The 13,738-nt window shown below is 30.1% G+C and overlaps 1 protein-coding gene across 10 annotated transcripts in view; it reads left to right on the top strand.

The window, feature by feature from the left end:
• The window catches only part of NBEA (neurobeachin), a 726,466-nt gene that overhangs the window by 140,881 nt on the left and 571,847 nt on the right, over window positions 1-13,738 (top strand). For all 10 annotated transcript variants that reach the window (XM_070049020.1, XM_070049018.1, XM_051831739.2 and 7 more), the window contains 2 exons: window positions 973-1,170; window positions 1,770-1,903. In XM_070049020.1, the coding sequence (XP_069905121.1) occupies window positions 973-1,170; window positions 1,770-1,903 (332 nt within the window). The remainder of the gene's footprint in view (window positions 1-972; window positions 1,171-1,769; window positions 1,904-13,738) is intronic.

Genomic DNA, 13,738 nt, shown 5'->3' with positions numbered 1-13,738 from the left:
GGCAGCATTGTATGATAATTGATGAATACTGGGGGCCACTTTGAATAAGACATATGTTGTCTACTTTGAGGAAATGCCCACTTGACCCACTTACTTTATATGCATATCTACTCGCCTCCCATAAGTACTTGAGTTTAGAACATTTTGCTTAACTAACTTAAAATATGACAGTAGGGAAATTAGAACCACATCAGTTAGATGATTTCCTAAGATAATTAATGAAAGAGTTAGGGTTATAGTTTTGATGACTTCATTATCAATCCATTGGATAGTGACTGTAAATCAGAAGATTGAAATTATGTCCTGGCTCCCTGCCTTCTAGATTTTATTTTATAATGTTGAATTTTATAGTTATAAATTGCAAAGAATAGTGATAGTGATAAAATTATTATTGCAAAGGTTGAATATTATTTATCAATGACATATTCATACTTACAGAGTAATTTTAACTGCTTCTAACAATACGCTTCTTTTTGCAGCTGGCAACATTTTCATATAAATAACATGTTTTAATTATCTTATACATTGAAGGTGGATATTGTGATGTTGTTGAGTAGCACTAGTACACAATATGATGATGTACTTTTTAGTAAATATATAATTATTTTTGCTTATGTACATTTTTCAAAGTCTCAAATGACAGTCATTTTTCTATATAACTAATTTGCCATGTCATTTCAGTGTGTTAACAGGAAAAATAAATTCATGCTATGAAAAGGCATAATTCTGTCTATAATAACATCTGGCTTTATATATTTAGTGAAATTATTTTAAATAATTAAAAATGAGAATACGAGCATATGAATATCTTCATTAGCAAAGTAAAGTTTAATTCTCATAGAACTGGAGTGAGAATAACAAAATAACACCACTGACATGGAGGACACAAAAATTGTTTATTGTAAATTACTGTGCTTTAAAACTTGAGTTTATTATGTTACCTTTAAAAGAAGTTTACTTTTATCTTTTCAGAGTACCTTCAAATTTAAATCTGAGAGTGATATTCATTTGGCAGAACATCATAAACAGGTTTTATATGATGGAAAACTTGCAAGTAGCATTGCATTTACATATAATGCTAAGGCCACTGATGCGCAACTATGCCTGGAATCATCACCAAAGGAAAATGCTTCAATTTTTGTTCATTCCCCACATGCTCTAATGCTCCAGGTTGGTGAATAATAGCTTAGTTTTGTTGTTCTTATCAGCATTAACAATATTTTGATTTTATACCTTAAACATTGCTTTTTTATAACTCTGCACTTGATTTTGTTTGGTTAGTTCCAGTTCTTAAAATGGAGCTTTTGCCTTCTGCCTTTTTTTGAGGGCAATATACTTTACCTTAGCCTTGTATACTTACAAGATACTAGAGATCTATTATATCTCTTACTTTGCTTGTTCTGTGTCTTTGAAATAATACCTGTTGATTAGCTGAACAAATTTAGATATAAAATTATACTAAGCTTTAAGAATGTATTACTCTCAAACATAAAAATTACCTGTCTTTAAGTCTGTTAATATTTCATATCCTAATGTAAATTTTGATTTCAGCTTCATATTTTAGTGTGAACATCTAAGATTTCCACTTAAAATTGATTAACCAGTATGCTCTAATTTTTCATTTTATATGTTTATCAAAGATTATGTAATGAGAGTTTCTGAAATCTCAAACTGTGTTTAATTTAGTTTTAAAGATATTGGAACAAGGAAATAATGATGAAAATTATGCTATAGAAATTTAATAAACACCTTTGTTTTTAAAAATATAGGATGTGAAAGCTATAGTAACACATTCAATTCATAGTGCCATTCATTCAATTGGAGGGATTCAAGTCCTTTTTCCACTTTTTGCCCAATTGGACAATCGGCAGCTCAATGACAGTCAAGTGGAAACAACTGTCTGGTAAGTTTTGTCTGAATGTACAGTTGATGATATTTTTGACACACTGAGATTCATACATGATCTACTCATTGCTGTATTAATAAAATACTTGGGTTTTATAATAGAAATGCTAAAAAATTCTTTTAAAACTAAGAGAGATACATATTTACTCAATGTAAAAAGTAGCCTAACACTTAGATTCTTACAACCATGAATGATTTGCCTTCCTATCTAATACATAATTTCTTACCAGATATTACATATGTAATATACAGTTCAGAAAAAAATATTGTCCCTGAAATTACACTTCCCAAACACTCATGGTTTGGATTGTCCATAAAATCCTGACAGGCTGAGAAAAATCACTAGGGTAAATTTTATTCACTAGACTTGTATTTAATAAGAGCTACATGATTTATATCTTAAGGAATGATACTATTTTATAATGCTGTTATCATAAGGTTAGCATAATATTAACTGATATCAGTTTTTCTTTATATATATAGTTCCTGTTTTAAGACTTATTTGGCATATCCCGTGTTCATGTAAAAACTAAGTATTATCTAATGAGGCTAATTTCATGTATACTTTTTAGTTTCCCTTAGTGCTATTAAAATATACCATTTGCATTAAACTTAATGTTATATCTTAAAATCATATGTATAAGAAGTTAAAACTGAATTGTAGGAGCTATTTTTACTGCGTATTATGAATGGACAGAGTATATATATATATAAACATTTTTTATTCTAGCTGTTATACAGGAGTTTTTCATTAGTCTGCTTACAAATACATGTGATCCTTCATGAGTCATCCAATTTTGGATTAATAAAGTCAATGAAGATATGAGAAAAATTTAAGATTCAGTGAAAAATAATGCATTATTTTATCATTTTTATTATCTGTATTACTTGTGACTGAAACTCTACTTCTAATGTTATTCCTACATTGGGACTATCCTTGTGTAAATTATAAATTTAAATTTAAATGTGGCCTATGCATTTACAGCATTCAGCTCCTGTCATTATAGTGTGAAGGTTGGAGTTTTGAAAGTAAAAAGCTTTGGAGTGAAAAGGAATCTTGATATTGTGCCTTTACTATGAGTTCTTAAATCGTTTCAATTTGGAGGCAGATAAACTTAGTGGAAAAATCAAATTTTAAATACTAGTCCTCTGTTTAAATTCAAAATGTTTTCCCTTTTATCACTTAAGTAAATCAACAGAAATTATGGTCACTAATTTAAAACTGAGTAAGTGCCATGAAAGGAAATTAGAGAAAAAACTTCATATATAATTTAACATGAAATAGGAGTATGTACATTTTTAACCTGAAATGGATTTTGTTGCTCAATGAAGAGAATATCAGAAAAATTATACAGCTTGGAATGCTACAACTAAAATTATCACAATGATTTATTTCATCATGAAAATGTATTATATAGTCTTAGTGCTAAAACCTTATTTAACTGGTTATTTAGTCCATTCATCCAAGACACATGGTTGTTTTCCATTACCTGTCTTTAAAACTCATTTTAGAATTCATAAAATATTTTGTTATTTAAATTGTCTTCATTTTATTTTAAGAAGATAAAAAACAGTGTGAAGAATTAGCATATAAATTTTCATCTTGACTTGTTTTTAGTTCTTTTATATCATTCATTTTAATTTTTTCCTATAGAAAATAATTCCAACTTTTTTAGTTACTTATATTACTTTCTTAGTCAATAGTTAATAGAAAACTTAGGACAAGGAAGATAACATTCTCATCTTTATAATAATAATCCATACTCAATTTTCAGCTATGTTGTAATTTAGTTGCATTCTATTTTGAATTCTTACTACTTTTTGTTTGTTTCAAAGCCTTGATGTCTGAGGTCTGTTTCACCTTTTTTGTAGATGTATGTGTGTATCAATAATATAGTCTTTTGTTATTTAATGTTTATAGGAGACCATTAAACAAAGATATGTACATCAGTGATACAGTCTTTAATTTTTTAAAACTTTAAAATCTAATTTGTTCAGTAGGAATTTTCCCTCTGTTTTTAGCCATGTAAATTTTGATAGAATTTTCAGTTTAATTGCCATGCTGTCAATTCAGATAAATTATTGGGACCTTAAAATAGGGTGGATCATTTTATTTTCAGTCAGTTTTAAATTGTTATAGATACATATAAATCAGTTACAGACAGAATTCAGTATATTATCTTTTGGATGTCTATTTGCACAATAAATACATGGCAAACGTTCTGAAAATGTGTAATTTAGAGTTATCTTTTATAGAAGTTGAATCAGCTTTAAAACAGCTTCTCTGCCCTCTGTGTTTCAAGCTGAAGCATTTTATATTATGTGTCCTTTCTTCTACTAAGTAGTCTATTTTTAAGAAACATTTTACTGTCTCTATATAGTCTTACCTCTTTATTTTTTTAAAATTTATTTGTATGTATATTGTATATAAATTTAAAACATAGCAATTCTTCCTGCCGTACCCACTCTGCCACCCACTCTCCGACATCTTCCTCTTCCCCCTGTTTAGTCTTAGAAAGAAAAAGAAAGAAAGAGAAAGAGAAAAAAATACAATGAAAAAACTAAGAAAACTGTTCCTTAGCAGTCTAGACAAGGGCTGTTCAAAGTTACTGCTTCTCAAAGGTGATCTCACTTGTTTTTGTTTCCCATACTCCTTTTCCTTCCTTCCTTCCTCCCCCTTCTTTCCTTTTGGAAGCTTAATTATCTTTAAAGAAGAGCCCAAGAATTATACATCTTTTCGAGTGCTCAGACTTAACTATAACTTATGAGACATAATCATATCCTTCACTTAATACACTGAAAGGAAATGATTCTTGAGAATAAGTTTTACTGTTAAATCTCATGATAACAACTATTTGGGGACAGAATTTCTTGCATGGGAAGTTAGTGCACAGTGGCTCTTGTTTTTTATTTAACAATGAACACTCTTACACATGACATCAGTGATCACCCAGTGCTCTTAACATGAGCTGCCTTGGCTATGGAAGCCTGTTGGTCTACTAGCTCTGCAAGGCCATATGCAAAGTGAAAGCTTTCGCCTCCCTTCAGAGAAAAGTACATCCTTTTTGGTAGCCGCTTCTTCCACAAGGGTCTCACCCACAGAGGTACTATATGTAGAGCATTTTTTTGCCTGAATGTCTTGGCTTTCCATGCCTGAAATGCTCTCCTGACTTTTCAGCCAGATCAGAATGCCTTAAGGGCTGATTGTGAGGATGAAGTATAGAGCCTTACCTCTTTTATCAGTCTTATTTTTCCTAAACCTCATGAGTTTTTTTTTTTTTTTTTTACCCTACCTAGAAGGATAATAATGAAGCAATATATTGGAAGATTAATATGTTGTGGAGCTGTAAAGATAGGCTTTATTTGTGCAGGAGGATTTTTTTTTTTTTAGTTTTGCTGTACTATGAGGATATGTATTATAGTTGTTGTATATATATGTACTTTCAAGTTGGACAGACTTGGGTTCAAATCTTGAGTATAATGTTTATTACTAGTGAAAGTTGGGAGTGCATCATAACTATTTTTGCTACAGTTTCTATAACTATAAAATTAGAAAAAGAATAGCTCATAGTATTAGACTAAATGCAGAAATATGTATACATCATACACAGCATATATTCAATACATTCTAGTTTCAGTTATGATGACAATGAGCTAGTTGAGCTCACATGGCTATATCTAACACTAGAGTTTAATATTTAAAGCTTTCTATACCACCAATGTAGAGAAGTATATAATAACATGGTCCATATTACCTTTTATTTGAATGACCTTTTGTTAATAATACTATTTTCAGTAGAGAATTGCATGATTAAGAAATAAAAAAAAGATTTATGTTTTGAATTTCAGGTGTGATGAAACTTAGTTTTGAACCATCTATTTTTCAGGTATAGTGGCTTACAATTCAAGGATATATTAGCTCAAGTATGAAAATTAGGACCAAGTCATAGCATGACTTCTCTTTAGTGAGTTTTTTACTTAGCTGTTCCCTTAGTCTCCAGGAATCATCCATTTGTTGCCTTTTCTTTTAACGTGTGGTTAGCTATTATCATGGCACAAAATAAAATTAAGCAACAAAAGTACTAGAGAAATAGTAGAGAAATATTAGTAGAGCTGAATAGATCAATAATATTTATCTACTATATTATTATTATAAACATTTATGAGTATAGAATATTTGAAGTGATTTAATTTTAAATAAGTTAAGGAAGCCAATGTGTAGTTACAATTGTGATTTCATCTTGTTTATACTTTTTCTTGATCACTTTGAATAATGCCTCCAAATGTTCAATGCTGTTTGGATATTTTGTCATTTCTTGAGCATTAATATTCTTTTATATTGCACTGATTGATTTTAACTTAGTTTAGTAAATATTGAAGGCAATAAATAAACTGCTTTTCATTAGATCTTTGATAATTATGTAATGATGAAAAATGAGCAAATGGTATCAGATGATTCAAGAAGCATAATTCCACTCCTGACATAACGTATTATCTTTTGTAGTTTTTGTACATTACTCAGTAAATTAAATAGGAACTGCATTTTCCTGTGAATTGAATGATCACATACCCTGACTAAAAATAACATTTTCTTTTTACATTGGGATACTTTAGGAGATAAAAAAACAAAACAAAAATTTCCCAATGTATGATTAAGGAAAATGTTGCTTTGAAAAATCAAATGTTTATGTTTACTGGAACAATGTAGAAGCTCACTTTTTGTAGGTAAAATAATTGAAAATATACCAAGAGTGTAGTCGTTTTTGTCTATGATCATACTACCTTGAACATGCCCAATCTTGTGTGATCTCGGAAGCTGAGGGTCCTCATTAGTACTTGCATAGGAGACAGTAGTTTTTTTTTTTTTTTTTTTTTTTTTTTTTAAACAGGTAGAGTTATAGACTGTGAGCGAGAGGCAGAGAGAAAGGTCTTCCTTCCGTTGGTTCACCCCCCAAATGGCCGCTACGGCCGGCGCTGCACCGATCCAAAGCCAGGAGCCCGGTGCTTCCTCCCGGTCTCCCATGCGGAGAGTAGTTCTTTTTTTAGAGGTAAAGGGATATAATAGTAAAGTGTCTTTTTGAGTTCAAACCCTGTTATACTATTTTCTTTGTAACATTAGGTGATGATAGATCAGTCTGTGGGTACGTGTTAGTTGTACATGATGTTTAATAATTACTATTTGCTATTCACTGTTTTTAATTATAATACCTCATTTGATTATATCATCTCATTTAATTTTGTTGATGAGGAAGAAAGAAATTGACCATGTTGCCCAAGATCACAAAAACTATTAAGTGGCAGACTAGGATTTTAATCTTGAAATCCTGACTTCACAACCTTCAGTATTCTAAACCATGTGTAGCCACTCTAAAAATCACTTTTGCCAAATTTATTTCATTACAATATTAATTAAAATAAGATAGCATAAATAAAGTATCTATCATAGTAGCTGATATACAGTTTTCTTAATGAGTTTTCATTCTACTTTCCTTTGGGGAAACTAGATAGTCTATTGGTATGGTATACTTTTTTATTACTAAGATTAATTTTTAGTGTTACTTTAAACTGTGATAATTTTTATATATAAAATCCAATTTCTATTGATAATTTTGATGACTTCTAAATATAATAATTGTTTAGGGAAAGTAGTGCTTTTAATTATGGAAAATAAAGGTTGTTTGAAAGACTTACTGATGAGATATAAAATTTAAAAAATTAGAGAATCCTATACTTTTTTCAACAGACCTATCATATTCAAGGTCTTCTTATAATGTAAATATTTACTTACTTATTTTATTTATTATATTTATTTACTTACTTATTTACTTATTTGTATAGTGAACTTACATCACAATTTATTTCTCTTAAAAGTGTCCTGTTAGCCAAGCTTATTCTTGTAATTTACTTGAATTTTACACTCCTGTTAATAATTAAGCAGCCCCCCTTGATAAATGTATCATTGTTAATTCCTGTTTATTGCTGTTGTCATAATTAAAGCCACAAGATTATCTGGAAGACTGAAATAGTTCAGTGTCTAACTTAAAATAGAGTTCCCTAAACACTCAGAAGTATCATAAAAATCCTTTGTCTAGTATACAGGTATTTCCTGGGTTTTAGTTCAGAAAAAAGTGTCTTTGATTATATAATTTTATAATTCCATTATATACCTTTTTTGGACTAACTTAGAAGTGATGTGATTGCTTTTAATCTATAAAATAATTAAAATCAGTACCTATTTTGTAAGGTTTGTTTCTCCTCTTTAGTATGTGTGTGTGTGTGTGTTTATATATTATAGAATATTAACTTGGTTCAATGATTAAAATATTTTATCGGGCTATGAATTATCCAACTATACTTCCTTTATATTAATTTTCATATTTGCTTGTTTGCTTTTTAAAAACTTAATAAATTGGTATTAGAACTTTTTAAGTGAAACATAGATTCAGTATACATATTCACTTTGAACTTTTCTTTGCAAGAAACATGGGTATTAGAGTAGAATAACTGAATAATTTGTTTAATGAGATTTAACTAGATTAAAGAGTACCTATTTAATGTATGTGCAAATAAATTTGTAGAAAAAATATTCCATATAAATCATACCCAGTCACAATGTAATGTTCAAATAGTGTTTTCTTCTTTTTCAGATAATACCTTTTTATTCAATCAAGTCATTAAAGAAGAAACCTAACAATAAAGTTTATAAGACAGATAGCAATTTAATGAGTTTGTTACCTATTAACAAGAAAGGACACTTTATTTTTTTTCTAGACATCTGTCTTATGATTCACTGACTATCAAATAAGCCATTTTCCTGTACTGTATTTTTATGTTATTTGCATTTCCATTATAATTCTTACATAATTTTTTATTTTAGTGAATTTTAATGTCATACTACTTCTTGTTGTTTTGTTTTCAGACTTCACTATACTCTGTAAATTTTCTACTGCTTTAATACAAGTTTTCTACTTTATGTTTGACTTTCCAACTCCACCCCGAATCCAGGGCACATATTTGGCAGTAAGGGTGATGACAGATTATTCGTTGCAGAAAGTTGGGCAACCATCATTACATTGTCACTGTACTTGGTGCCTTAACTTTTTCAGTGTACTCTTCTGCATTCTCTGTCAGTATTTCAATTATGTATATTAGAATGGAAGATATTATTTATTCATGGCAAAGGTTTCATATCGTTGATTTTTCTACCTTACATTGCATTTGAAAGACAATAAGGTGATTTGTTTGATTCATTTTGATTATATGATAATTATGAAGATATATTTATTTGAGCTTCAACATTAAGGTAAATATTTGCCTTAACAAAAAATATTGCCAAATTCTTGAATATTCATAATTCTTCCCCAGAAACCCAGGGTATTTCTAACAGAAAGTAAGTGCAACAGTCTTACAAATGTTTAGGCCCTCTTTCATGTCTGCCACAGAGATGAGATGTGATCAACATTATGTGCAATGAATGGAATCTTTAAGAAAAGAATCAATAAAGCATCATGAGAGGATTCTAGTTAATTTAACTTTATAATTTTTGTGACTTTATTTCTAATAGTTCGTACTAAATTACCAGGTTCATCTTATTAGTGAAATGTGATTTCCAAAGTATTTTATCTAGACTTCTTTATATTTAGGCTCTTATATCCACAGTACTAATAGTTTCATGTAGAGCATATCTCAGACTTAACATGACCCAAATAAACCCTCATTGAACTCCTTCTCTACCCAAATCTATTGCTTTTTCACTTTCTAATTTTACTGAGGAATGTATTCTTGTTACAGTGACTTGCAATAAGACAAAAAGGTAACTCACCAATTGTTTTCTTCTCTTTGAGTTACTAAAATATTAGTTGTTTCTATATTACTCATATACAATCTGTCATGATCAATTATTAATATTACTTCTTAGTCCTCAAAACTACCATTTAATATCTATCCATATCACTACTATCTATACATATCACTTACAGGAACTTAATGTAAGTTCCTGTTATTAAATATTTCAACTAATATGATGTTTATAATTAGTTTTGTTTAATCCATTATGTTTTAATTGATAGAAGAGTTATCTTTCTACAGGAGGAATCCTATCATTTCACATTTGTGGTTATTCACTGCCTTATTATTTAGGAACATAGTGCCTTGTAGGCTGTTAATGATTTGGTAATTCTTACATCTCTTACATTCTTATATTCCCAAGCTCAATTCCATATAAATGCAAAGAATGCATGTGTTATCAAGTAAGGAGAAAAACGTGTGAAATACTATTGCTGACATATTCTGGAATGTGTATTTATGAATAAAAAGTACTTGAAATTTGAAGATCCTCAATAATAATATATGCTGGGAAATGTAGGGTTTTTTGAACTTGTAAATGTATAATGGGAATGAATTGTAATCCATTTAAATTGTCTTAGTGTATTACTGAATATTACTTGGTTACCGCTAAATGACCAAGGTATTGAGCTGGTGAGTATTATACAGTTAGGTTGTCCTCCAGCTTTAGAATAGAGATGGAGTTTGTACCATTATTCAGTTGGACGAGAGCGCAGTCATTTGCATTCTGTATACCAAACAGCCAATTATATGATTGTATAGAATTGTATAGAAAATTTTATTAAAACAAAGAAAAAATCATCCTTTATGAAATAAGAGCAGACTACCTTAAGGCTGACACCAAGAGATAGTAATTATCAGAATTTCTAGAGGTGATGGTCAAAATCTACATTTTTGACAAGCTTTTTAGGTGATTTTGGTATCAAATCAAGTATGGGAAATGAAAAAGAATACTTTTCTAAATCCTTTAGGTAAATACCAGTTAATAAATTAATGACAGTACACATGTTTCTTAGTATATAAAGTTTTTCTGGAAATATAAAAATAAAAAAAGTAGTATTTGTAGGAAAAATACAGGAAACCAATGGGAATGAAATCTTAATGTGGCAATTAGTGGCAACTAAGATAATGACAGCCTATATATCCTAGTTTTATAATAAACTGTTAAAAAGACAGAACCTCTTAAATTCACTCAAAAAACTCCAGATATGTTACAATTTCTCATTTAGAGTAGAGTTAAAAAGAATATAGATATGTTTTTTTATCCACCATAATTATGGTAGTTTTTTCCCTTGCTGTAATACAAAGTGTGGATATTCTGTCCCATGTAGAATACATGACCAATACATATTTACTTTAGAGAGCATATAGTTCTCATTTACTGGCTAGAATAAGATCCCTTACACAACACAGAAATAATAGGAAGTAACCCACCCTTTTTGTTGTATCTTATCTAGAAAGAGACTGGACCATATCTAACATACTCTAAAATGTTCCCCCAAATTTTAACTTCTTCATGGATGGCATACAACTTTTCCTTTTCCTTCTTACAACTACTCATTTTCACTTAATCCATGCTTGTGGTATGCTTTTCCTGCTGGAAGAGTCATTGTGTGTTACATGGTTATATGGATAAATCTTCTACAGCATCAGCTATACTAATCCTTTGTTAAGTTTTAGTAGATTTTGTAATAGTAATGCTTGAATGCAGCTCAAATATGGGTTCAAATGTTTACTTCTGTCTACTGTACTCATTTTAGTGATTGCCGGATTCAAAGGAGGTACTTTGAAATTAATTTCGTGAGAGAGTAAGGGTTGGGTTTCAAAGAAAGTTAAAAAAATAAAAGTTCTATGTTGAAAAGTAACGGGTAGTGTTTCTGTTTTGATTGAGCTGTCCTACTTGTTATTGTAGGTCACATAGGAATCTCTCCCTTGCACAGTAAAGTATTAGACATTTAGAAGGATCACCTTTGATATAACTTTATTGGGTACAGTGAATAGGGGCTTGAGTGGGGTCTCATTTATCTGATGGGAAAAGGAGGTTGAGGCCTTCTCTGACAGAGAAGTTATCACCAACATCTCTGAGTTTAGATCTAATCTCTAGATATTTTTTACAAGGTAGCTCAACCTAAAATCATACATCAGATCATAGTAAGGCCCAGTTGCAAGAAGATAATTTTCTTGCTAGGGAGGTTTTGGTATATGTTGTCATTTTGAGGGTAGAGATGACTCAAAGGTGTTTGGGTATTTGATACATGTCTCCTACAACTCATGAAGCCAAGTACACCAGTTTGTATATCTTCATTGTAGTTAAAGAAATGATTGTTAAGTGGGTTTAGATATAAGGAGTTTTAGTAGACTGATGTCAATAGTCAGGAAGCCAAGGTTAAGAAGTTTAGCAGTAGTTAGTTACTGTGAAATGAATATGTATGTCAAGTTTAATGTGCACATATGTATTTGAACCAAGTATTTTATGGTTGGAAATGGGACACAGTACTTGGTACCTTTAGTAGTTTATGTAGTATTGAATAGGACCAGATATAGTTAATTTAAGTGAACTTTGCTGAGGATCCAGTATCAGACTGCAGATCCCAGTATCCAAGTTTATTGATGTGCTCCTTAAAATTCAGAAAGGACAATGATACAAAAGCAGTCTATGGTTTAAAATATTGAATGGGGTATATATATATTCATAAATGCCTTATAAGTGGATTGCTGCTGGGGCCTAAAAGTAAATATCATGTGACTAATCCTCAATAATTCATTAGAGAATAGCAGATTCCATGTTTTTTTTTTTTTTTAATTTTGGTGGCTATTCAATCTCATGAGAGTTACTATTATCTGTCTCATTAGAATTTAATTCCTGTACAAATTGTAACATACCATTTTCTAATTTCATTTTGGCTTTTTCTTTGATATTTTTTATTGAAAGTACATTTGAATTTGATCTATATTAGCCACTTCCTTTCAAATTGTCTTTATTAATGAGCAAGGTACTATGGATTTGGGTATTAAGGATTTTTATTGACATCTTTTTTGGATGGATAGACTTAATCCTCTTCAAAATATACAAACATAACTTTTTGCATATTTTCATGGGAATAAATTCAATTTAAATATTAGTGCTTTTCAGGAAGATGGCAAAAGTTTTATTTGCATGCCTGCTTTCATTGTGCATTGGGCGTATATGGCAGAAATGATTATTTGTTAGAGAAATTTGAGAAAAAATTAGGAGTACATCAATAATGTTTGTTTCTTTGCATCAAATTTTCTTTTATTGTTCCACCTAATATGTTAAGTAGGGGAGAAGACATATTTATATCATCTAACAGCAGTTTGTGAAATATCAAAGATAAAGTTGCTCTTAAGGATATTTTTTAAAAAATATTTATTTGAAAGTTTTTCCTCCAAATATAATGTCTGTTCTTATATAATGAAACAACACATTTTACTGCTGGAGAAGGCAAGTAAGCACGAAATTTAATTTGAAGGGGAAGTGACTATTATGTTGGCTAAAACATGAGTCACAGCATCATCACATGGCTTTTGCTCTGCCTTGGATTTTATAACAGTTACAGTGGAAGGAAGTTGTAAATTATTTAAATAACAGTGTCAAAATAACATGTCAATGAGATTTTTATTTCAATTGAAGCTAGAAATTCTTGTTTCCAGGATTGTGTAAATCATGAACAACTTGAAAACCTTAAAGGAGTCGTTGTATCAATAAGCATTATAGCCCCAAACTAGACATTTATGAAATCGAGGATTTATACCCTAGAGGACATCAACTGCAGATGAACTGCAGAATATTCACAAGGCAATGAAACTTCGTTACCTCATGTAGGAATAGATGGCATAACAAGAGACTTATAGACTGTATCCGTAGACTTAAACATGAGATGAATTTTGGAAGTAGATTGTCAAACAGCTTTGGTTTTTGTCAAGTAGTCTGGATTTTTAGTGGCAGGAGCTTATAGTAAAGGAGTTA

This window comes from Oryctolagus cuniculus, chromosome 9, assembly GCF_964237555.1.
Source record: "Oryctolagus cuniculus chromosome 9, mOryCun1.1, whole genome shotgun sequence".
In the NCBI taxonomy this organism is placed as follows: domain Eukaryota; kingdom Metazoa; phylum Chordata; class Mammalia; order Lagomorpha; family Leporidae; genus Oryctolagus; species Oryctolagus cuniculus.
Note: the sequence above shows the minus strand (reverse complement) of the source record. Positions and strands in the feature narration are given on the sequence as shown.